This window comes from Falco biarmicus, chromosome 4, assembly GCF_023638135.1.
Source record: "Falco biarmicus isolate bFalBia1 chromosome 4, bFalBia1.pri, whole genome shotgun sequence".
In the NCBI taxonomy this organism is placed as follows: domain Eukaryota; kingdom Metazoa; phylum Chordata; class Aves; order Falconiformes; family Falconidae; genus Falco; species Falco biarmicus.
The window spans coordinates 73,701,522-73,722,428 of record NC_079291.1 but is presented as its reverse complement, the minus strand read 5'-3'; the positions used below and the strand labels follow the sequence as shown (position 1 = coordinate 73,722,428).

General features: G+C 44.2%; 1 protein-coding gene across 9 annotated transcripts; it reads right to left on the bottom strand.

Annotated features, from left to right (window-relative positions):
• Positions 1 to 595: 595 nt before the first annotated feature.
• Positions 596 to 19,069, bottom strand: MPG (N-methylpurine DNA glycosylase). 9 transcript variants are annotated; one of them, XM_056335256.1, is made up of 8 exons: positions 18,918 to 19,069; positions 17,740 to 17,812; positions 17,115 to 17,264; positions 16,235 to 16,348; positions 12,493 to 12,635; positions 11,586 to 11,811; positions 7,972 to 8,176; positions 596 to 1,130 (listed from the first exon to the last, which is right to left on the bottom strand). In XM_056335256.1, exons 6-8 carry the CDS (start codon positions 11,805 to 11,807, stop codon positions 736 to 738), a joined length of 822 nt encoding a protein of 273 aa, XP_056191231.1. In that variant the 5' UTR covers positions 11,808 to 11,811; positions 12,493 to 12,635; positions 16,235 to 16,348; positions 17,115 to 17,264; positions 17,740 to 17,812; positions 18,918 to 19,069; the 3' UTR covers positions 596 to 735. The 9 variants fall into 9 exon arrangements, with proteins under 9 accessions (XP_056191231.1, XP_056191222.1, XP_056191224.1 ...); XM_056335247.1 differs by lacking the exon at positions 12,493 to 12,635 and having other exon boundaries at positions 18,918 to 19,068; XM_056335249.1 differs by lacking the exon at positions 12,493 to 12,635 and having other exon boundaries at positions 17,744 to 17,812; positions 18,918 to 19,068.
• Between the last annotated feature and the right edge of the window lie 1,838 nt (positions 19,070 to 20,907).

Genomic DNA, 20,907 nt, shown 5'->3' with positions numbered 1-20,907 from the left:
TCTGCACTGGGTGTTACAGACTTCCAGCCATAGGTTGGAAGGGGTCTCTGGAGGGCTTTTGTCCAAACCTCTGCTCAAACAAAATATGTCAGCTCAGGTCACTCAGGAGCTTGTCCAGTGGAGGTTTGAATGTCCCACAGCCCCACTGGGCCCCCGTTCCAATGTTTGACCACTCTCATGGTGAAAATTTTTTCCATACAGCTAATGAGAATTTCCTGTTTTCCAGCTTGTGCCCATTGCCTCTCATCCTGTCTGACAAAAGCCTGGCTCTGCCTTCTCTACACCCTCTCGCTACGAGGTACTTGCAGACAACGGTCAGATCCCTCCTTCACCTCCTCCCAGCTCTTGCCCCTCCATCAGCCCCACTGCCAGGCTTCTGACTATTCCCCTGCAGCAACCAGGTGCCGGGCTCTGCTGGGGGCAGCACGGGTGGGAGCAGCGCAGCAGGTCAGAGCAGTGAGCCTTCACCACCCACCCACCTTAGTTAAGCCTGGATCTGCTGGCAAGGGAGAAAGTGGCCCTCAACATCCAAAACCAACCTCAGTTCTGACTGGGAGACCCACGCTGGGCTGCCCCGCAAACATTCCACTGGGCCTTGTTCATTGTGATAAAGTACATTTATTGTTAAAAACCTCCAAGCCCCCACGGCTGCCCCAGCTGCTGCCAGGACCTAGCCTGAGGCTATCGTACAGCGCACACCTCGAGTGCTGGTCAGTGGCACACTGGCAAGGCTTGTCAGCTGCAAGGGAGGTTTCCCATTGCCACCATCTCTTTCTCCATTTTCTTGTCTACAACACTCACAAATCTATTCCCTCGTAAATAAAACCTGAGCGGTTTCTGTGCCCACTCTCCCCTGTTGCCAATACCGATCCTTGTGGTGGCTACCACGTCCTGCTCCCCTGGTAGGTCACGTCCAGGTACCATCCAGATGGCTGCATCTTGAGTCAGGTCCCTTTGGTCAAACGCCTTATCAATCCCAAACGCCTGGCAGAGCTTGGAGGGCCCGTTGCACAGCTGCCAGTCCTTCAGCAGCTTTGGGAGGCCTTTCCTTGAGGCACTGCGTAGCTCTCTCATCGCATCTAAACCCTGAAGAGGTTCCAAAGAGCGAAGTAATACCGCAGCCCCTTCCCCTGCGCAGAACAAGAAGTGTGTGTTAGTACAGGGCTGTTTGTCAAGAACGTCTCAGCTTGCAGCCCCCCCGCCAGCAGGAGTGCTTCAGCCCTGAGCCCGATGGAGCGGGGAATGGGCTGCAGCGCCCACCCGCAGGGTCTGTCCTTCCAGTGCTGCTCACCTGTGGTCAGCGCGCTCCCTCCCCTCTTCTCAGTGCCCAGTGTTCCCATAGCTGTGCCCTCTGCTGATCCGTGCTGACTTGCTCTTTCCCAGTGCCACTTCTTAATGTTACTAAGTCTAGCTGCTGCTCCAAGGCTTGCCAGAGGGCAAGAGGTTTTTCTTATGTCAGCACAATGTTCAGGAATAAATACACATATGGTTCAGGTTTTGGCACAGCTATCCAAAGCTGCTCCCAAACCCAGTGGATTTATAATAAACTGATTACAAGAACTCCAGCTAACAAAGGAGAAGAGGAATGAGAGATGCTGCCAGCAGAAAGAGGCAGCTTGCAGAGCTAGGCTGGACAAAGACAAACCAGGGAAGGAGCTGCAGGCACTGGGAGCAGCTGCTGTCGCTGCTGCGGGAGCCCTGGCTGCAGGCACTGCCAAATCAAACACGTGCCTGGAGGTGTGACAGCAGGTGGGGTGGCCGTAGCTTTGGGGAGCTGCGTGGCCACCACGGAGAGCAGTGCCAACCCCTGGGCCAGGGAAGCTCTCGTGGGATGGGGACCCAGGGCAGGATGGGTCTGTGCGGCCCTGGGAGCATTGCTTCAGTGGATAAGACCCTTCTATGACAGAAAGCGGAAAAGGTGACAGGTTGTCTTCTCAAATGTGACTTGCCACCCTGTCAGGAGCCTTGGGGAACTCCAGCCCCACACAGCTGCTGTAGCCAGCTGCCCTCCCTGATTTTGGTGACGGCGAAGCAAAGACACAGCTCTGAGCACAGACATGCCCCTGTGACAAGGGCCTCCAGCCCCAGCGGGACATACACACTTCCTCGGCATTTTCCCCTGGACAGCAAAAGGAAGGTCTTCTCATGACCTGGAGTGGGCGAGGTCAGAGCCTGGTAAAGCGGGCTGTGTGCTGCCCCACACAGCACCCCTTGTGCCGGGCCGCCCACGGCATTCCTCCCCCCAGTGTCTGCGTGCTCGCTGATGCTGCTCCGCAAGAATCCCCTCTCCCTCTCCAGCCTCAAACATCTGGAGCCATGCTCACGCCTGGCGAAAGCTTTTTTTGTAGGCACTGACAGATCCCTAAGGACCCGCAATTTCCAAAAATAGAATCCCTCTCATATTTTGTACAAATCCCACGCTAAATTACCCTTCTGGGCTCCCAACCTCAGCCTGTCAGCTGAGGACCCGATTTCTGGCTTTGCGAGGTATGCCTGTTGCCCCGAACCTGCTCAGAGCCCCCCGCTGCCCTCGGTGCAGCTCGGTGAAGTCAACAGTCTTATTTCCAACAGCTGTCTGCAATCTGTTCCCAGGCACTCCCTTCTCTAAGGAAGAGGATTGATGCTAATCTGGCAGCCAAAAGCTGCTTCCCTGTACTACAGTAATTTAGAGCTCAAAGGTCATTTTAGATTTTAAGAACATGTTCCATGTCCTAATTCTGCTTTTTATCCATGCACAAAGAAACAGCCTTTGCATCGGGATGCTGCCTCACTCGCCAGAACAACTGTGGGATTCTGAGCAATCGCAACCTACACCACTTGCTTTCCTCCATCACAAATCCAAGTGGAACCTGTGGTTACACTTGAATTGTACGGAGCCCTTGGGAGTTCACGTGAAGCGAGACAAGCACTCGGAGAAACTGCAGGTGCTCCCACAGCATCAGCAGAGCCGTGCCAGGGGGTACCTAGCACTTCTGTCTCTGGCTGCTCTTTCTGCGTTTCCTCCAGGAAGTTTTCGCACTCTTTGTAGCGGTGTGTGACACAGCCACCGTGCTCTGCTCACAGTCAGCAGCCCCTGAATGTGACAGTAACACCACAAGAGCTTTGGGAAGAGGTGGCGACAGCAGGCAGGATTAGAGCGCCCGGATGCCGCGATGAGCTGCTGCCTTCTCTGCCCCCATTTGTCCCCACACCCCTGGGCTGATGTTCGGGTCCTCCTGAGCTTACTCACACATCAGAAGTTTTATTTTAACTACCAAAAAGGAGCTGAATCCTTCCAACTCAACTCCTGCAGGCCAGAACGCTTCAGCCTGCCTTCCTCCCTCTCTGCAGCCTGCAGCAGTTTGCTCTCAGGGGTTATCTGACTTGAGCATCTGCCTGACACGGACACAGCCACTGACACAGCCACTGACACGCCGTCAGCAGCGATGCCAGTCCAGAGATGCCAAGTACCTACCTCCCATGCCCAGGAGTCACTCCATATAACGAGTAGCCTTCAGAGCTAAAAGCTGGGATCTAACAACAAGGCAGAGGCCAATTCTCTCCCTGAGCAGCTAGAAATCATAAAACAATAGGGAAGTCCCACACCCCCACTGCGCTGCTTGTGCTCCTTCCCTGGAAGGGCTCCAGCTCCCATTCTTGGAAACAGCTCCTGGCCACTGGAGAGAAGAAAATTTTCTCCTCTCTCCACCCGTCTGACTCACTGCTCATGAAACACTTCCTTCAAAGTCCTAGTCTAGGATCCAAAAGTTAGGGGGAAGTCCACACAGTGTGACTCTGGGCCTTTGTAGAGCATCACTGGGATCTTGATTTCACAAGCTATTCTTTGAGGTTTGGCAGCAAAACACACACCTTGGCAAATTCCAGAGAAACAAAGCACAGTAAAGTCAACGAAAGGCCTGACTGGCATTTACCCTCCTCCTGAAGTGAGGGAAGCCCAACGTCCCTCTTAACCATAGGGAAAGCTTTGTACTAAGATTATTGTGCTGCTCAGGATACACTGTAGGATTCATGCATGCTGAAAGACATTGGTTATATTTTTTCTATAAATTCTTCCTCTGTCATCTATGATTTCTCAAAAAAAACCAAGGTAGTGATGCCCGCCGTGGCTTCAGGCAGTAGCAGCATTTGACCCACCGAAGGGAAGACCTCTCACAGTAAAATCCCACACAGTGCAGCTTTATTTCAGTGATATGCACAAACATTTCCCCTTCGTCAGTGAGAAAAACCATTTCAGCCCACCCTTCAACTCATTATGGTTTTATAAACACAAATTACAGTTAAGTGAACTCGACTGAACACGCTAACAGCCACAACTTCTTGCCCCAGCAAAGTGGCAAAAGAGCAGGCTGCAGCCGAAGGGCTCCTGTCGGCAGCGTCAGGCCGAGCAGGGGATGTACTGCTGAGGACACCACCGTGGTGGCAGCTCTCCAGGTAAAGTCTGTGCTTTCCTAGCTGCTCTACCAAGCACCTCCACCAGCACAGCTCTGCTGGTGACACACCTTTTCCTACCCCCGGGAGATACTGCTGAGCCTGAAGTCTAGTATAAGCCAAATATAGAAAACAGAAGAGAAGGTTTATTCCACCTGGTGTTAGAACAGACAATGCTATGAGGTTTCATATCGAAACAAGATCTCTGAAGAGCCAGTCTCACGAGCCACATATCCCATTCTTGACAAGCTAAGCAGAGAGAAGCAAGTATGAGTGGCATATAAAGCTTTGTACATCTCATATAGGCCTCACATCCCCAACTCAAGGACCAAGAAAGCCTCAGCATAATTCAAGTCAGTGTTAAACTACTTTTTAAAAACAAAGCCTGCTGTAACAGTCCAATTCATGCTTGCCTGGTCCCAACAGTGCATGTGTCCAGGACAGCCCTGTGCAGCATCTGTGCCAAGGTGGCAGGCACAGACAATGCAGGGACAGTGCTGCACTCTGATCTCTCTCCAGTAAAAAGACAGCTGCCTTCATTAAGCTAGCAGTTCCAATCAGCTCCACGGTCACTCAGTTCAAGAGTCTGAGAAGCAGCAGGACAGCAGTCACCACCAGTACTTCAGAGGATATAGTGGTTCTCTGCACTGCTTGCCTTCCTCCCACAAGGATCCTGTAATTTAAGCAGCACAAGGACTTGCCTACATAACAAAACCAGGTAATCTAAGCCAGCTAAGAATTAGTTTGTGCTAACTGCAATAAACCACCTAAACCCCCACTACATCTCAGTTAAATCTACGTGCTTGTGCCAACAGTCTCCAGAAATAAATGCTTTGTTAAAAATCAGTGTATGACTGCATCGGTATTTTGATACAAACCACCTGATGGCCAAACAGACACATCTTTCAAGAGTCATTTGGAAAATCTCTAGAACTGATTTCTCCCCAAATCAACCTCACTTTTCCCCCTAATTCTCATGTCATTAGTATGACCTTTGCTAACATGCATCCAGGCCAAAATTGAAATGGCTAAAGACAAATCTGTGTGTGTTTGAAGACATCAGGGAACTCCCAAAGACCTTTCCCCTTCTCCACTGCTCCCACGTGCTGCAGCAGTGCCATACGGTATTCCCAGATGTAAACCCCAACTACTCATATATAAAGTAAGTTGCTCTGCTGTCCTGAAATTTGTGTGCACGTCTAGATTTGTTCTGCTCCTTCCCTCCACCTATAGAAAGATAAAACTGGAAGAGATTCAGGGACAGATGACCAGGACTATCAAAGTTACGGACTGGCTTTGGAGCAAAAGCCTAAGGAAGGAATAACTAAGTAGACTAGAAACCTTCAGCTTGGAAGACAGCTGAGGGGAGAACATGAGAGATCCCAGGAGATCCCAGGAGGCAGAAGATAACACATGGGAATAGATGCAATCATTCCACTGCCAAAATCCAAGAGAGTGGTGGACGTCACTGGAGACGTGCCCTTTGAAAAGGAAAAGCATTTAGTGTTCTCTCAGTAACCTGTGTCCACCCTTCCCAAGCAACACCTTCAGGAATATTATGTTCATATGTTTTATGGTCTCATGGTCAGTCACTCAGGTTTTCACAGCGTTCTGAGGGACACCCTGAAGTACTTGGATATTTAGCATCAAATTCCCTGCACAAAGACGATGAAATCTGTAACATCAGAAGTTCATGCTATAAGTAGAGCGTGGCCTGTGCTACTAAGAAGGACTGAGCAATGCCACAACAGGCTTTTTTTCTTTGCCAGTATTTCCTTGTGTTTTCTATATAGGCAGAGCAAGATTCAAAACAAAGTTTTCAAGATCTGTCCCATATCCAGAGGAGGAAATGCTCTTCCCTTCTACCCAGGTGTGTAACTGCCACCTCAAAAGACTTCCCCAGTCCTTCCCTCAGACTAAACAACAGGACAGGTTTCTTCTCCATCTATGTTTAAGATGAGAAAAACATCTTGGGTACAATTCCTCCTCACATTCTTCCTTTCAAAACATCTGCACATACGCAAATATACTGAAGGAGTAAATCCTACTTATGTAGATGCACCTGTGACACAAAGCACGCACAACCATGCTATTTACTGAAGTGCAGTCCTGACAAAGCTAGCAGTGACAGCTGGGCTTGGTGTCAGCATGGCTGCACAGGTGACAGGCTAACGGAGACAGAGTTTGTAACAAGAAATGCAACTAAAGCCATCACAATGGTGAGCTCTTTTAACTAATTTGTTACAAAACTAAACAAATATATAAGGGAAAATTTCCCAAAGTATAAATTTCAAAGAAATAGTCTTCGAATTCAAAGGCTAAGCATCTTTCTTTTTAAATAGAAATTATTATTCCTAATATTTCAAACACTAAGAATCCCATCCTGAATAATGAACCATTCTGCTTTCATTATCTGAAGAGATTTGGCAGAGACAATATAATGAAATTCACATGTGTTCATCCGCCAGACTCCAGACCTCCATTTAGAAAGACAAGACTCTTCCCCCGCAGCATAACCTGGCAGTTCTTCTGCTTGGCTCCTGTCCAAAGGCCAAAACCTGAGCATTAATGGTTACTGTTACATTTGCTTTCCACTTAGGAATATACAAGCAGCAGGGATTTTTAAGCTGTACCTTTGAAATGGCTAAAAAGAAAATAAATTATTTTTGACATTTTTTTCTAACAAAACGAGTATTTATCTAAGAAATACCTGCTGCCATTTCAAGGTGTCTAATTAACCAATAGCTTTATTGCAAGGCAAATATTGTCATTTTTACAGGAAGGGAAAAAAACCCCAAATTTATAGAAGTAACACTTGCACATTAAGAGGAGCTGTGGAAGAAGAGTCTCAGGGAATTCCAGGATAATTTGATTAGGGTTGATTATCTTATCTCAAGAATAATAAAAGAAGTTTGAAGCTTCTGTAAGTCTGGGTATTTTCTTTTGGGGGGTGGGTTTTCTTAGTTTTAAGATACAGCAAAGCAGCTAAAACACTCCTACACTGACTCCTTGCTTAAGCTTAGGACATCTCAGGCTTTTTTTGTTTTCCCCAATATTTACAGCTTCTGAAGATAAAGGTAGGAGACACAAGAGTTTCTTGTCATGACAACAGACACCAAGATTTAAGCTGTGATTAGATGGCAAATTTACTTCTGCATCACCACTTTCAAGGAACAAAGTTCCCTGAATCACATGAGTAAGGCAGCAGCCCAGGTCAGCAAACCTGAAAGCTCCATCCTATCAGTGTTTCCTCCTGCGCCTGAAGGGCTCACACAGCCCATGGCTGGGAGCGCAGCCCCACTGGGGTGGTCTCTGTGCAGCTGGAGACAGGCCCTGCTTGTAACGCTGGAAGCCAATACGCTGCCTGCCCACAGTTACACACTGTTCGCAATGGCAAAACCCGGGTCCCAAGGAAAGGTTGTGACAGCACGTCACTGATTTCAGAGCACAGAGGGAGCCCATAAATGACTGCAATATGGCAAGCGTAGCTTGAAATATCATCCCTATGCTATAGGCATTAAACCTCTTTCAACCTTAACTTACCTTGGCTGGAAACATTCACGCAGAAATAAATCCCGTAGATCTGATACACGTACAGAGTTCCTGGTTTCATGAACATTGCCGCATTTCGTTGAGTTTGCTTCCCACCTTTCGAGTGGGAAGCTTCATCTTCCCCACCCAGATAAGCTTCTGTTTCAACAATCCTCCCCCAGAGTTCTCTGCCATCAGGAAGTTTCCGAACTAAAATCTGAAAGAGAGGTCAGAGTGCATCAGTTAGCAACCCTCTGTACAAAATAACCAGAGTGCAAGAGCTGTGGAAACGAAGTCGTCAGAAAAAAAGGACTTGATAGCACTACATACTCTCCTCTCCATCTAGCAGCCCACTCTGTAAGCCAACGTGAACTTTTTCAGCTCCTACCATCCAGGCCACAGACCAGTACAAGAAGTTCCTACCTGTCATTCACCCCACAAAACAGCTGGCATGTCTAGATGTGGCAGTATCATAAAGAACGAGTTTATGATCCTATATAGAGTCCACAGAGTTGGCTTTATTTTCTGTATCTTTCACCCCAATCCACCAGGTTTAAGGCAAAAAAGCACCACCAATATTAACCTTGAAGCACCATGAATGTACATTCTTTAGGTCAGAAGAAATATGACAGTGGCACAAGGACTGCTACAATTAGAGAGTTGCTCTCTCCATAGAGATGCTTCAAACAAGTCCTAGTCCCTAACCATAAAGATAATCATGACCAGAGTGAGTTATCAATGCTATTTCTGTACTTTCTGCACCACAGAGAGGGACAGTGCAGGAGAGCTGGGAATTGGCTTCAGGCAGACAACAGATCTTTGTTATTACAGTGTGTTTCTTGCTGCTGGTACCTCCTTAAATAAAACAAAGCAGATGCAGGGGAAAAAAACCCATGACAGTGAAAAGATTCTCTTTAAAAAATAAAACAATCACTAAACTTCATATAAAGCTTTTTGTTGTTTGATCTGATTTCTAAACTTTTTATTTTACCTATTGTATGTTTAAAAAATACTGCAGTATAGTCTCATTTAGGCAACAGCAATCAGTTCAATTATTCTGTATTCAGCCCTTTCATGTTTGAAAACCAGCTATTAAAAAATGACCTTCAAGAAACAAAGCTTAATTCCTAAGATATGTTTGTGCTGGATTGCTAATGCAGTTATTGACCTGATTCAGTATGGGTGCTCCAGAAGTCTGTTTCAAATGTTGCAACTCTGGTATAGCAGTATTTCCCTACAGCTCTTCTCAAATTGTTGAAAACTATCAGTTTATTATTGTTATGAAAACTGCAGTGCCCTTAGAAAAGCACTTGTGTCTAGCAACTGCCTGTAAACACCCCAAAAGCACACCCACGTGGCCACATTTCTCTTTCAATACGATGAAACGTTCATGGTTAGGTTATGATTTTTAAAAGCATGCAGGCATTTCCCTGGCTCTTCAGACACAACAAATACGGTTGAAACAGTTAAAAAATGGTGATCATTCACAACACGTCACAGTAAACTGTTTATTGAGGGTTTTATTTCTCATTAAGGGTGTATCTTGGTGTTATGACAGTTCATTTTGAGAGGCCATTTACTGCGTGCATGTTTTGGGGTATTTTTTTTGTTTCCAAGAACTCCAGTATCACGTTTGAGGTAAACAATATTAATATACCAGGCACCTCCAAAATTCAGTAGAATGAAGATAATGAATGAAACCTTAAATTACCATTACGGTTATAATTAAAAAAAAAATTAGAGAATAGACCGGTCATGGGAGATTGGGGATTATATTTTAAGGAAAACGTAAAATTAAGATAGAAATTGCCTGGCTTGTAATTCTAGGCCTGAACAGGAAAAGTATAGACCATTAGGACTAAAATATCATCTGCCCAGGGTAACTGAATGCATAAGGATGTCATTAAGACATCAAAATATCAAAATAATGCTCATTAAGACGGAAAAAAAATCCATCATTACTGAGAGACTTCAGGTATCCTCATGTAGGCCAAGTAAATACCACAGTAGGACAGGACACAGGCTATGTTTTTTTAGACACCATCAAATGCTTTGCAGAGTGAGTAATCAGGGATCTCACAAGACTAAAGTCTCAAACTGAGAGCAAAATCCATAGTTTTCTGAAAAACAACTTTGTATCATGACCATGAAATTCAGTGTCCTTCCACAAGTATTAAGGTCCAAAAATAACCTCTCAGAGTTCTGCTTACCAGCAAAAAGGGAAAACTACATAAAGTGAGGAAGCTTGTTAGGAAGAACTTACAGAGGCAGCCAAAGGTTAAAGCTGGAAAGGCAAGCCTCTAGCAGGATGTCTATAAAGATAGCAAACACACATGACTTAATCAGAGACAGGTTAAGACAGACCCCCAAAAAAACCCAGCAGGGTTAAAAAGCACAGCAATGACAAGCAAGACAATATCCCTAGAATTTATTATTTATTTTTTTTTTAGAAAAAAGCTAGACACAGCAAGACAGGCCAAAACCAACAGTTTGTGGAACAAATTCCTGAAGTTATCTAAACCAATGAGAACCCAGAGAGTCTGTTCACCCTACAGACAATAAAGGTATAAAAAAAGACTCAAGAGAAGATAAGACCGTAGGAGTGAAACTAAAAACACATTTTGCAATTGCATTTAGGAGATCCCTGACTGGAACTTCTAATACGGAAAACACTGGAAGAACTCCCTCCCATGGAAACAGAAGACTTTTTTGAAGGACTCTCTAAGCAGAAGAGACATTTTAACTCCCCTACTCTGATTTCCAAAGGCTTTCAGCAAGGTCCAAAGATTCCTCAAAGTTTCAGTAAGGGAGAAGGTCTTTTTGTGAACAAGCAATGGCTTGAAAACTCAGAAACAAAAGATAGGAGAAGCAGGTTTTGGAGTGAAGACAGCTTAACTGTGGGACTGTGGAATCCTAGATGTCTCCACACACACTAGGGCCTGTTCTGCCTTGTGTATTTGTGTTAATAACCTCAGAAAAGTGATCATTAGAGAGCTCACCATGTGTACTGACAATATCAAGTTATTCAGAACAGAAAAAAATAAAAGCAGGCAGTATGACACACAGCTTTCAAAGCATATGGGACAGCATACAAGAAAGTACCAAGCAGTCTGCTAAACTTGCAGAAGAATTAGATACTCGAGTACACTATGATACCGGTCAAGAAAGGCCAAGGGCCTGCCACACTGTTAGCATCACAAGATAGTAAATGGAGGCAGAGGAGATGCTGCTGACTGCAGAGCATTACTTCCCACTGGGATAAGCAAGAGTCAAAACCAAATACAGGCATACCTGAAGAGAAAATAATGGGCCTTGAAAGAACCTTCATGCCACAAACATCAAAGTATATTTCAGTAGACCAGAAAAAAGGGAGAAAAACTCCACAAAATACTAATTCTGAAATGTGACAGTAAACTAAATATGAAAAATTACTCCTCTGACTTCATCCAAAATAGATTTGGCTACTAGTCTTTAAATTCCACTGCACTTAACAAGAGAAGGAATGAGAGCTGTATTCCTAAAATAGCAAAGCCCTGGAGTCAAATGGCAAAAAAGAATTTCATCCTTTTACACTAGATTATTAGCTAGCACATGCTCCAGTACAGTAATGTCAGTTTACATCTTACCTGTCCCAGAAAAGACTTGGCCAGACTAATACAGGGCTGGTTGAAGAAATCTGCTTCTAGTCGGGAAGTATTTTTTTTCTCTATTGCAAAGTATTTGCTGCTTTTTGGAGAAGAATCCCCATCAGGAGTAGCATTCAGGTTCTCCAAGGCATCAAACGGAGGGAAGCTGGAGTTGCTTTGGAGAGCACTTAATTGAGCCAACAGCTTTCTTTTTCTTGGCATCGTTCTAGAAAATGGATATAAACATAATTAGTAATATAAAGCTTATTTGAAAGTAATTAATTCCCACAAACTCTTTGGGTGGTTTTGGGTTTTTTGGGTTTTTTTGTTTTTTGGTTTTTTTCACACATCTCTCCACAACAAGGAGTCTGAAAGCTATCACTAATTGGACAACCTAGGCAAACTACAGAAGCAGGTGACTCATATAGTTGTGTCTACATCAGGCTGGGAAAATATTGGGCTTTACTGATAAGCAAACAGAAAACTACAGTTTGAGCATTCATCTTTTAAGGACTGCAGATAAAAATCAACTCTGCTCCACTAAGCGGTAGAAGTAACTTTGCTTTTAGGTTTGGAAATTCAAAAACTGAAAACAAAGATGAACTAGTCCTATACACCTTTTACCTACAACTAACGTAATCTGTTGAGCAGCCAGGGGAAAAATAAATAAATAAAAAAAAAGGAAACAACTATCTCAAAAACTGTGCTGGCTCAAAAAGGCCACAGAAGTCATATATCGATCAACTTAAACAGTAATGTAACTGGATGAGAATCTAAAACTCCACAGGACACAGAACACTGGAGTTGGGAGATGCCCTATTTAGAGTCACAGTGACAAACTTGTTTATCGTGCTCTAGAAATGTTTATGCTGGAATCTCCATAAAATAAGCTTTAAATTCAACCTACCAGAAAGATGAAGAATAGCCTGTTCCAGTCAACAGTTATGTATTTTAGATAACTATGTAACCTGTGATTGTTCTTCTATGTTTGTCACCAATTTACCATGTGAGCTTCAAAAAGTTAATGTTTCTGTGCCGCAGCCCTTATACCTGTCAAATAGGAACAAACTTATTCACTGTATAAAGCACTCTGAAATAGGCTAAGAGATCTTGGAGGCGGAGATCATACCACTAGCAGTGCATCATTAGCTTGAACTCAAGAACAATTTGCAGTTTTCTATTGGTCTAGCAAAAGACCATCTCCCAGCTAGAGCACTGCTGGAGATGCTTTTTTTATACAAAAGGCTGTGAAAACATTGGCCAAATGTACTTTACCTATACCGAATACCTGAAAACCTGAACCAGACTTTTAAAATTCACCCGTTGGCACTACATTTGCAAAGTGCCAGCTGCAAAAAAAGGGCTCTTAGGAGAATGCAAAGACACCAGGTTTTAGAAGACACCTCATCAGTTCTGAAATCCAACAACATGTAGATATAAGAGAAAAACCCAAAGGTTCAATACCATACACAATTAGAAACACAGAAAGAATCCTGTATATAGCTGAACCTGCAGGGGAAGTATACACATAATTAATCAGCTTTTGCCACTCATTTTTTACCAGATCATCAGCTTTTAAAAATGACTGCAAAAACTTCCACCACCACAAACAATCCTTATCTTGCTCTGACACTTCTTACAAAAGAAGATCCACCAGCAATAGTTTCTTTGAACTACACTGAAACAAATTCAGCATTGCTACACTCTGAATCACAAGTGCCAATTCTCCAACAGTGTTACATTTCACTTCAGAAGAATCCAGACACAAACATATAAAAATAGGCAGCAAAAAAACTCACATTGGCACGACTGGCAGAGAGGCGGGATGTTCTTTCTTTTTTTCTAAACATCTAATTACCTATTGCAATAATTCAGTGATGTCAGAGACTTGCCATAGAATAGCCAGCTCCATGCCAGGTATTCTGCTCTGAACTGTGGCTTTTTTCCTAGTAGAAATTCTTAAAAATTTTGATGAAAGTTGCCAGCCTGCCTCAGACAAAACTGCCTGGCAGCCTTTGCAAATGAGAGTCCTGTCTAGGAGAAAGGGTGAGAATAAGAAAAAGGGTTGCAGGAAGGAAGGGACGGAGGAGGAACACTTCTCCATACCAGACTGGCCCTCTAAAAGACTCAGTCAAGGGAATGCTTCACACTGAAGACTACCTCCCGATTTCTCTGACAGTATTAACTGGAACTTCCAGTTCACCAGTCACACATAAAGACATGCTGAAAACATGGCCAATTTGAGTAGAGCATTAACTCATTTGGTAATTTGTGCTCTTATGGAATGCGACATCAGAAACAAGATCTAAGTTGCCTGGCACCTACTGCATTTCCAATTAAGCAATTCTTAAAAGCTGAAAGTGCGCTCATGTAAATGTTATACTGGCAGCCTCTGGGCACTTGTAATTTCATTGCTATGGGCTAATGCTAGACAGATCTCAGCATCTTCAACTGTCATTAGAAAGAGCAGTAGGAAACTGCCTTACAGTCATGAGAAATGGGTCACATACAGAAACGTGATTGCTTTAAAAAGCAAAGACACAGAACAACGGGACTGCAATACCATCTCAGAAATGCAGAAAAATCCCAGTCTACCCATCGTCTCCCTGCTTGATCATACCAAGATATGAAACATAAAATTCCATGCCCCAAAGCCTATCAACACTTTCTATAAAGGATGTTGTTGGTATACACAAATCCCTTCTTGCCTATGAAAAAGCACACTGCAGAAGATAGCACATACCAAGTACCCAAGCCCTGTGTGTCTGGGAAGCAAGAGACACGATCTCTTCATGTGTAAGTTACAAACTCTGCAACTCTGCATTCCTAGCTAGATTTTCTTGCTTGTATAGTAAACAAGTTCTACTTCGGTGCCTCAAATAAGAATCAGCTGTGGGTTTAATCGCTTTTTACTAATCCTGTTTTGACCAAACTAGCTACAAGTTGTTAAACATGTGTATACACATGCACAAAAATAAGCCTGGAAGTCAGAAAAGAAAGGTCAAGAGTTGACAAAGCCTTTTCACAAGTGCCTAAAGTGTTCAGGGCTGCTGGGCTAGTCTCAGGCAAGTGTTTAGGGACCCTGCAAGCCAGAATTAGAAAGACATTGAAAATCTGTATAAAATACAGCCATGTGGCACAACACAGGCTGCTTTAATCCTACCAATAAGACTGCATTTGTAGGTATTTCCTTAGGCATTTAATGAGCTTTCACTAAAGTGAGGTAAAAGAAAAAAAAAAAGTCCCACTAGTAAATTGCCTGTACTTGTGGCTCACAGGTCCAGGTACCTGCAGCTGCAAGGTCTTCCTCACGCACATATATCTTTCTGATAGCATAATGAAGTAGCCACTTCTGGAGAGACAATACCTCATTCCAATTCCCAGTTATATGGATTTTATGTGGGAACATATGAATGGTCAGCGCTGGGTCAGACTAAAGGACACTACTCCCTGTATCCTGCTCTCCGGCACAGGTCAAAAGCAGGAGCCTAAGGAAGGACAGAATAAGCACGCAGTGCATTTCCGCACATCCTTCATGTCTTTAGACCAGAACCTCCTGAATCAGGCACCGTTTCTGTGTACTTAGTCACGGTGAGCTTATGCAGTCTTCCCTGAGCCTGTGTGAAACTATCCAAACAGATTTTACTGATCAAGAAAGCTCCACAGAATTAGTCATTACAGCTCCAAGGAGTCACTCATTTTGTGTGTGAAATTAGGACTGCTCCCCACCCACATGAATCAGTTTACATTTGCAATTCACCACCCTCAGCCCTCTTCTTTACCACCTCAAATAAGGTAAAGCCAGCTGAAAACATTGTTTTTCCATGTCATTTACAAAACATCCCTGGGGCACCCCAATGGTGACCTCCAGCCACCATGAGAGCTACTTATTTACTCACATCCTCTTTCTTATCTTTGCACCAACTGTTTATTTATGACAGGGAACTCCATTATTATGTCAAGGACTACTCAGGTGAGGGCTCCTGTTTGAAACCTTCCTGAAATCTGAGTACAAGACTGTAAGCCAGACCTCTCAACACGCTTATCTAGATTCACCTTCAGAGAATTCCAACAGTTTTTGAAGGCATGACTTTCCATTACAAAAGTCATGTTGGCTTTTCCCTACTATATAATATTTATGCAGGTGTCCAGTAATTCTACCTTGCTGTATTTTCTACTCATTCAGTTGGCGGTGGTCAAAGTTTCAGGTCTGAGGTCTACAGGTTTCCCCTAGAACCCTCTTTAAAAAGTAGTGACACATTTGCTGGTGAGACCATCATTAGCAGCACTGTCCCTGGGGGCTTCATCTGATTTGGCAACTTATTCTGGCCTGTGGTCTATTTGTTCCATAACCTCTTACACAGATGCTTAATTTTAAGCCAGATCCTTCAATGAGTTCTCAGCAAGAAGGATTTCCTGTCTAACCTAATCTATTAGTAACCAGAAGTAAGTTAATTAAATATATCTTTCTGGACAACAGTGAGAAGCAGGCAAAAAAAAAAACCAAACTGCTTGAAAGAAAAGTGCAAGCAGGAGCCAATATAGCATAACTATAAATATTAAGTCAATTTCTCCACAGACAGACTTTGATGCTACATGCAATCCCACTGATACCTCAAAAGTATATCAAAATGAATGGGTTTGTTCACCTTAGAGTGCTGGGGATGTCATTTCCTGCAAGACATCATTCTTGCAATTCCAGTCCCCGCTCCTACTGCCTACTGAACATCTTGAGCTTTCTGGAAAGAAGTTTCCTCATCCTTCTGTAAAGAACAAGGAAGATAAAATGAGCAAGAGTGATGAAAAGTCATTAAAAACTCAAAAAGCCTTCACAGCAAAACTGTGCTCTGTTTCAGTTGACTCTCTTAAACCACTTTGTTTTGTTCTGTTTTTTCTCTCCCCAACATTCTAGCTGCTATTTTTAACTGAGTGCCAAACTTGCATATTAAAATGAAAACAAACAAGTTAAATAGACTACTAACAATGGATGTTAGCTAGCTCAGCCTCCTGAGATGCAAGTTAACCAAGCCAGCATTTACAGCAGCCACAAACACTGATCAGGAAATGGACACAAGGATTCAAAATCATCTCCAGTTCAGGTTTTTTTCTTTATGTCTACATTACTTGTAGCAAATGTATGTTGGGTATATTTGCCTAATCATCCAAGAGCTCTAAGTCTTACTCTTTTCCACCTATATGAGAGAGCGAGAACACTCCTGATTTGTGAAGTATATCAAAAGAGCTATAAGGAGATACAGAACTAGTTACAACTAAAGTCTTAGGTACCCATCTTATAAAATGACTAGGAAACATGTTCCTTCCCCAAATCTTAACACTGCATGAGAAATAATTTAGTTCTGGCATGGGGATTGGACTCAATGACGAAAGATGTTTCACCAAAGCCTTTGTTAATGCACTGACAAAAAGGAAAACTGGTCTCAAACTTCCCCCTTCTGAGTTCCTCCTGCAGTACCAGTAACTCAAAAGACTAGGAAGAAATACACAAATAGCAAAGATGCAAAGACTTACCTGCAAATGATCCTGGAGCTGCTCCCCACATGAGCATGGAAGCAGAGGGTTCTCACACCTCCTCCTGAGAAGTCAGCTCTAGATTCAGAAAAAGAAACTGCTCCACATCCAGTTTCACAAAGGTGGACTACACGAAGTCCTATCATAAGTCTTTGACTTAAAGAGAGCAAGAGAACAGATTATTGCAGGCCAAGCTACACAAAGGCAGGCCTTAGCATTCATGCTCTGCACAAACAACGTGCGTGCTCCAAAACCATGTGTAGGGAATCACAGCCACACTGTAATCAGTCACGAGACAGGCTCAGGAACAGCTAAGGTGCTGCTGCAGGTGATGAAATTGGGACTGATTCAATGCACATGCTATGAGCCTTACTCCTTAGCAAGGTCCCTTTCTTCTATTCTCAACCAGAGGAGAGGCTTGTCCTACATTTAGTGATTCAGAATTAATCTGCACAGTATATCCTTGTTACAGAGAAACTATTCATGTGTACTTTGCATTCCACTACCAGACACTGTTAAACAGTTATAGTAAGAAAACAGAACAAGGGATCAAAGCCTCAACAGATGACAGTCTGCAAAGATAACGAGTGTAAACCCAGGTGAAGACAAATAGCTGATGAGATACCCACCATGAAAGTGGTGGCCAACTTCGAAACACTAGAACAAAGCCTTCAGGCCCTATATAAACAAAGAAGAATCTGAGAAGAAAGGATGATTTCCCCACACTGCTTTGGATAATATGCTGTATGTGACAATAGCTTGCTAATGGCAAGTGAGACAAAACACTTATGATGTAACAGGGGAACAAAAGCTAAAGTCTCTTCTACAAAAAGATACTTCCAGGAAACCAGCAAACCACTGTTGCCTTGTAGAGGCTGTGGAAATCTGAGTCAGACACTGATTTGAACTGTTAGAGTACAAAGGCGCTCCAGTCATGCCACTGCAGCCTTGTTTCTACCATGGCAATCTTATTTAGAAAAGCCTCAGGTTTTTTTTTCCAAAACAGGTTTTTAGCACATTTCTATAGTCTGGCTATTTTTCCTCCTTACAGGGTCCCAACCATACTACTTTTGTGACACATCTGGACAACAGCTGCTCTTTGAGCGCTTCACTGTGAAACCACCCTTCTCCCAAGACCTCTCCAGTATGTATTATCAATTTTGTAAGCTGTTTAGTTAGTTATGTACGAAAATAGCAAAAGAAGCTTTCTGCAGAAGTGGCACGAGAGCTAGGAAACCACAGTGCAACCTTATTTGAAGTGCATTTGTACACCTTATTTAATCAGCTGACTGCATGCCCTTTTCCATCACCTCGTAGTCAGAAAATGGGGATGTTACCTTTTCCTTAGTTCATTCCATAGTCTTTACAATATCTTTGACTCGCAACATATATAAAACAGTTACTGCAGTGTTAGAACAGGTCATCTCCACATGCAGGCAACAACTAGGGCTGACAGCCGTGAGGGAAATGCAGGCCCCCTCAGTGCTTTTCCCACTAGGAAGCATGTAGCAGAAATACTGCTCTTAACTGGTTAACCTGGCGCTAAGCAGAGCCTACGAGTAAATTATTTTTACACAGTAATTAACACGCTCGTGTCTTTTCAAGCCAGTCAGGCCTCCGAGAGGCGGCGGTCTCCGGCACCGCTCGCTACGCGCCACTAGGCCCGGCCGGCCTTGCGGTGCGCGGCAAGCAGTGCCGGAGGCCGCCGCCACCGGGTCTGCGCCCCGAAGGCCGCCATTTGCAGCTGGAGCTCCCTCACGCCTCCCCGGCCCAGCGCCCGCCCCGGCCCCGCCACACACGCACCTGCCGGGGCCTCCCCGCGCCGCCGCCGGCCGCTTTCCCGCCCAGGCCGCAGCCGCCGCGGGGGGGCGCGGGCAGACGCTGCCCGGAGGCCCGGCGGAAGCCGGGAGCTCGCCTGTGGGGCGGGCCCGGCGCGGCGGGAGGGGAGGCGGGCCTGAGGTGCCGGGAGAGGTGCGGGGCGGCTGGAGCGGGGGTGGAGGTCGTGCCTTTCCCTGAGGCCTCGCTCTGTAGATGGCGGCGGGCCGCAGGCAGATGGGTTTACAGCCTTTTCTCTCTGCTCGTACCTCCTGCTTGCTGGATCGCAGATCCTCCGGAGGCTGCCTTTGAACTCTCCTTCGTTGTCAGCATCCACTCCGTGCTCCTTGCTGTTTCATATTAACCATATTCTGAAAAAAATACACATTCCGATGAATACAAATGGTCACAAGCTGGCTCTGTAGAGAGCTGCGTTAATTATCCCCTCTGTTCCCTGAGTAACAAATACCTGGCCTGAAGAAAAAAATACTCTGATTCAGCTTTTAACCAGATGGTATGGTCCAAAAACAGTTTACCTCACAACTTTCTGTAGACATGCAGTGAGGGCTGTTGATTCATAAACAAGCAGTTGGACAAAAGGTATGAGGGAAAATGTGATGGATTGGAATGGATTTATTCCCTTTTGCATACTAAAATACCGATTCCAGGCTAGCACTAGCTAGGACAGCAGCAGCTGGGAGCCCGTGATGCAGAGAAGGAGCACTTAGTGTGCCCCCCATTCGTGAATTTGCAAAGATGAAGGATAAATGACTAACATTTATCAGTGACATCAACAGCTTTGGGGGTGCAGCCAAGTGTACGAGTGTTCTTATGGAGGCAGAAACAAGATCAACAGTCCAGTGGTAAGCTTGAATGTGAGTAAGCCATATAAAAAGCTTTGACATTCCTGTAAATCCTGACTCAAATCCAGAATTTCTAATTTTTACTCTTCCTGTTTAAGAAGATGTAAAAAAAAACCCCAAACCAGCCATGAATGGAGCAAATTCAGTGTCTGTTACATGATACTCATTCTTTTTGCCCATGAAGAAACAGCTAAGGTACTTTGGAACCCAAAGCAACACCAAGAATGCACTGAAAAGCCCTTAAATCATTCTTGTAAAACATGATAGTACTGCTGCTGTAGTGGTGTAAAAAAGAAAGGGAAGGAAACATGCATACATCTGGGAAGTTACCAATACTTTAATTGGAGATCTCTGTATGATTTTTGTAGTTGCAATGGACAAAGATAAGCTCACAAGAGTTAGGATTCTCTGGAGAGATATTGCCAACTGGCTGCATAAATGTGCTTAGCTCCAGTCTGAAATCAGCTGTTGGTGTTACTAGCCAGGACACCAAAAGAAGTTCCTAAAAATTACTGTCAACTGAGTGTCACCAAAAGAGCATCTTGGACTTCCTGACTTGCATGGTTCACATCCTGGCTTTAATGTGGTATTAATATAAAAGAGGAGGACCAAGAAAGTGCGTGAAAAGGAAGATAACCAAACATCAAACTGGCCTTTCAGCAAATTCTGAGAATTAAAGGAGAAGCTAAGCAAGAACAAGATATGTAGGAAGGATTTCCTGGGGTCAGACTAGTTCAGCTTTGCAGACTTTCTCCTGTGGGAGTCTGTGGGACAGGCACTGTCAGGAATGCTGGCTTCTTTGACAGCAGATCTATTTCATGCCCAAAGGAAGTATTTAAAGCCTTTAGCACCTGAGGAATGTGAATTGCTCCAAGCTACAGCATATACCCTGTTCTCCATTGGTCCAATAACTTCAGTGTTACAGAATCAACACCTAAAATAGCCTCCTGTAAAAGCTGCTCTGTTTGAGAAGATTAAAGTTTCCCTCCCTACTGGGCAAAAACTTGTTCTTTTTTCTTTTTTTTTTTTTTTTCTATAATGTGAGAGGAATGACTTGGAATCTGTGGTTAGAAAATCTGGCTTTCGGAGACCCTGGGGTCTGTGGCACAATGCAT

What these genes read in the sequence shown, in the direction of transcription:
- MPG (XM_056335256.1), bottom strand. Translation starts at nt 11,807, where the DNA reads ATGCCAAGAAAAAGAAAGCTGTTGGCTCAATTAAGTGCTCTCCAAAGC. An exon ending in CCAAGTCTTTTCTGGGACAG is followed by an intron (nt 8,177 to 11,585) that starts GTAAGATGTAAA and finishes CCTCTCTTTCAG; the next exon opens with ATTTTAGTTCGGAAACTTCC. An exon ending in CGTGAATGTTTCCAGCCAAG is followed by an intron (nt 1,131 to 7,971) that starts GTAAGTTAAGGT and finishes TGTTCTGCGCAG; the next exon opens with GGGAAGGGGCTGCGGTATTA.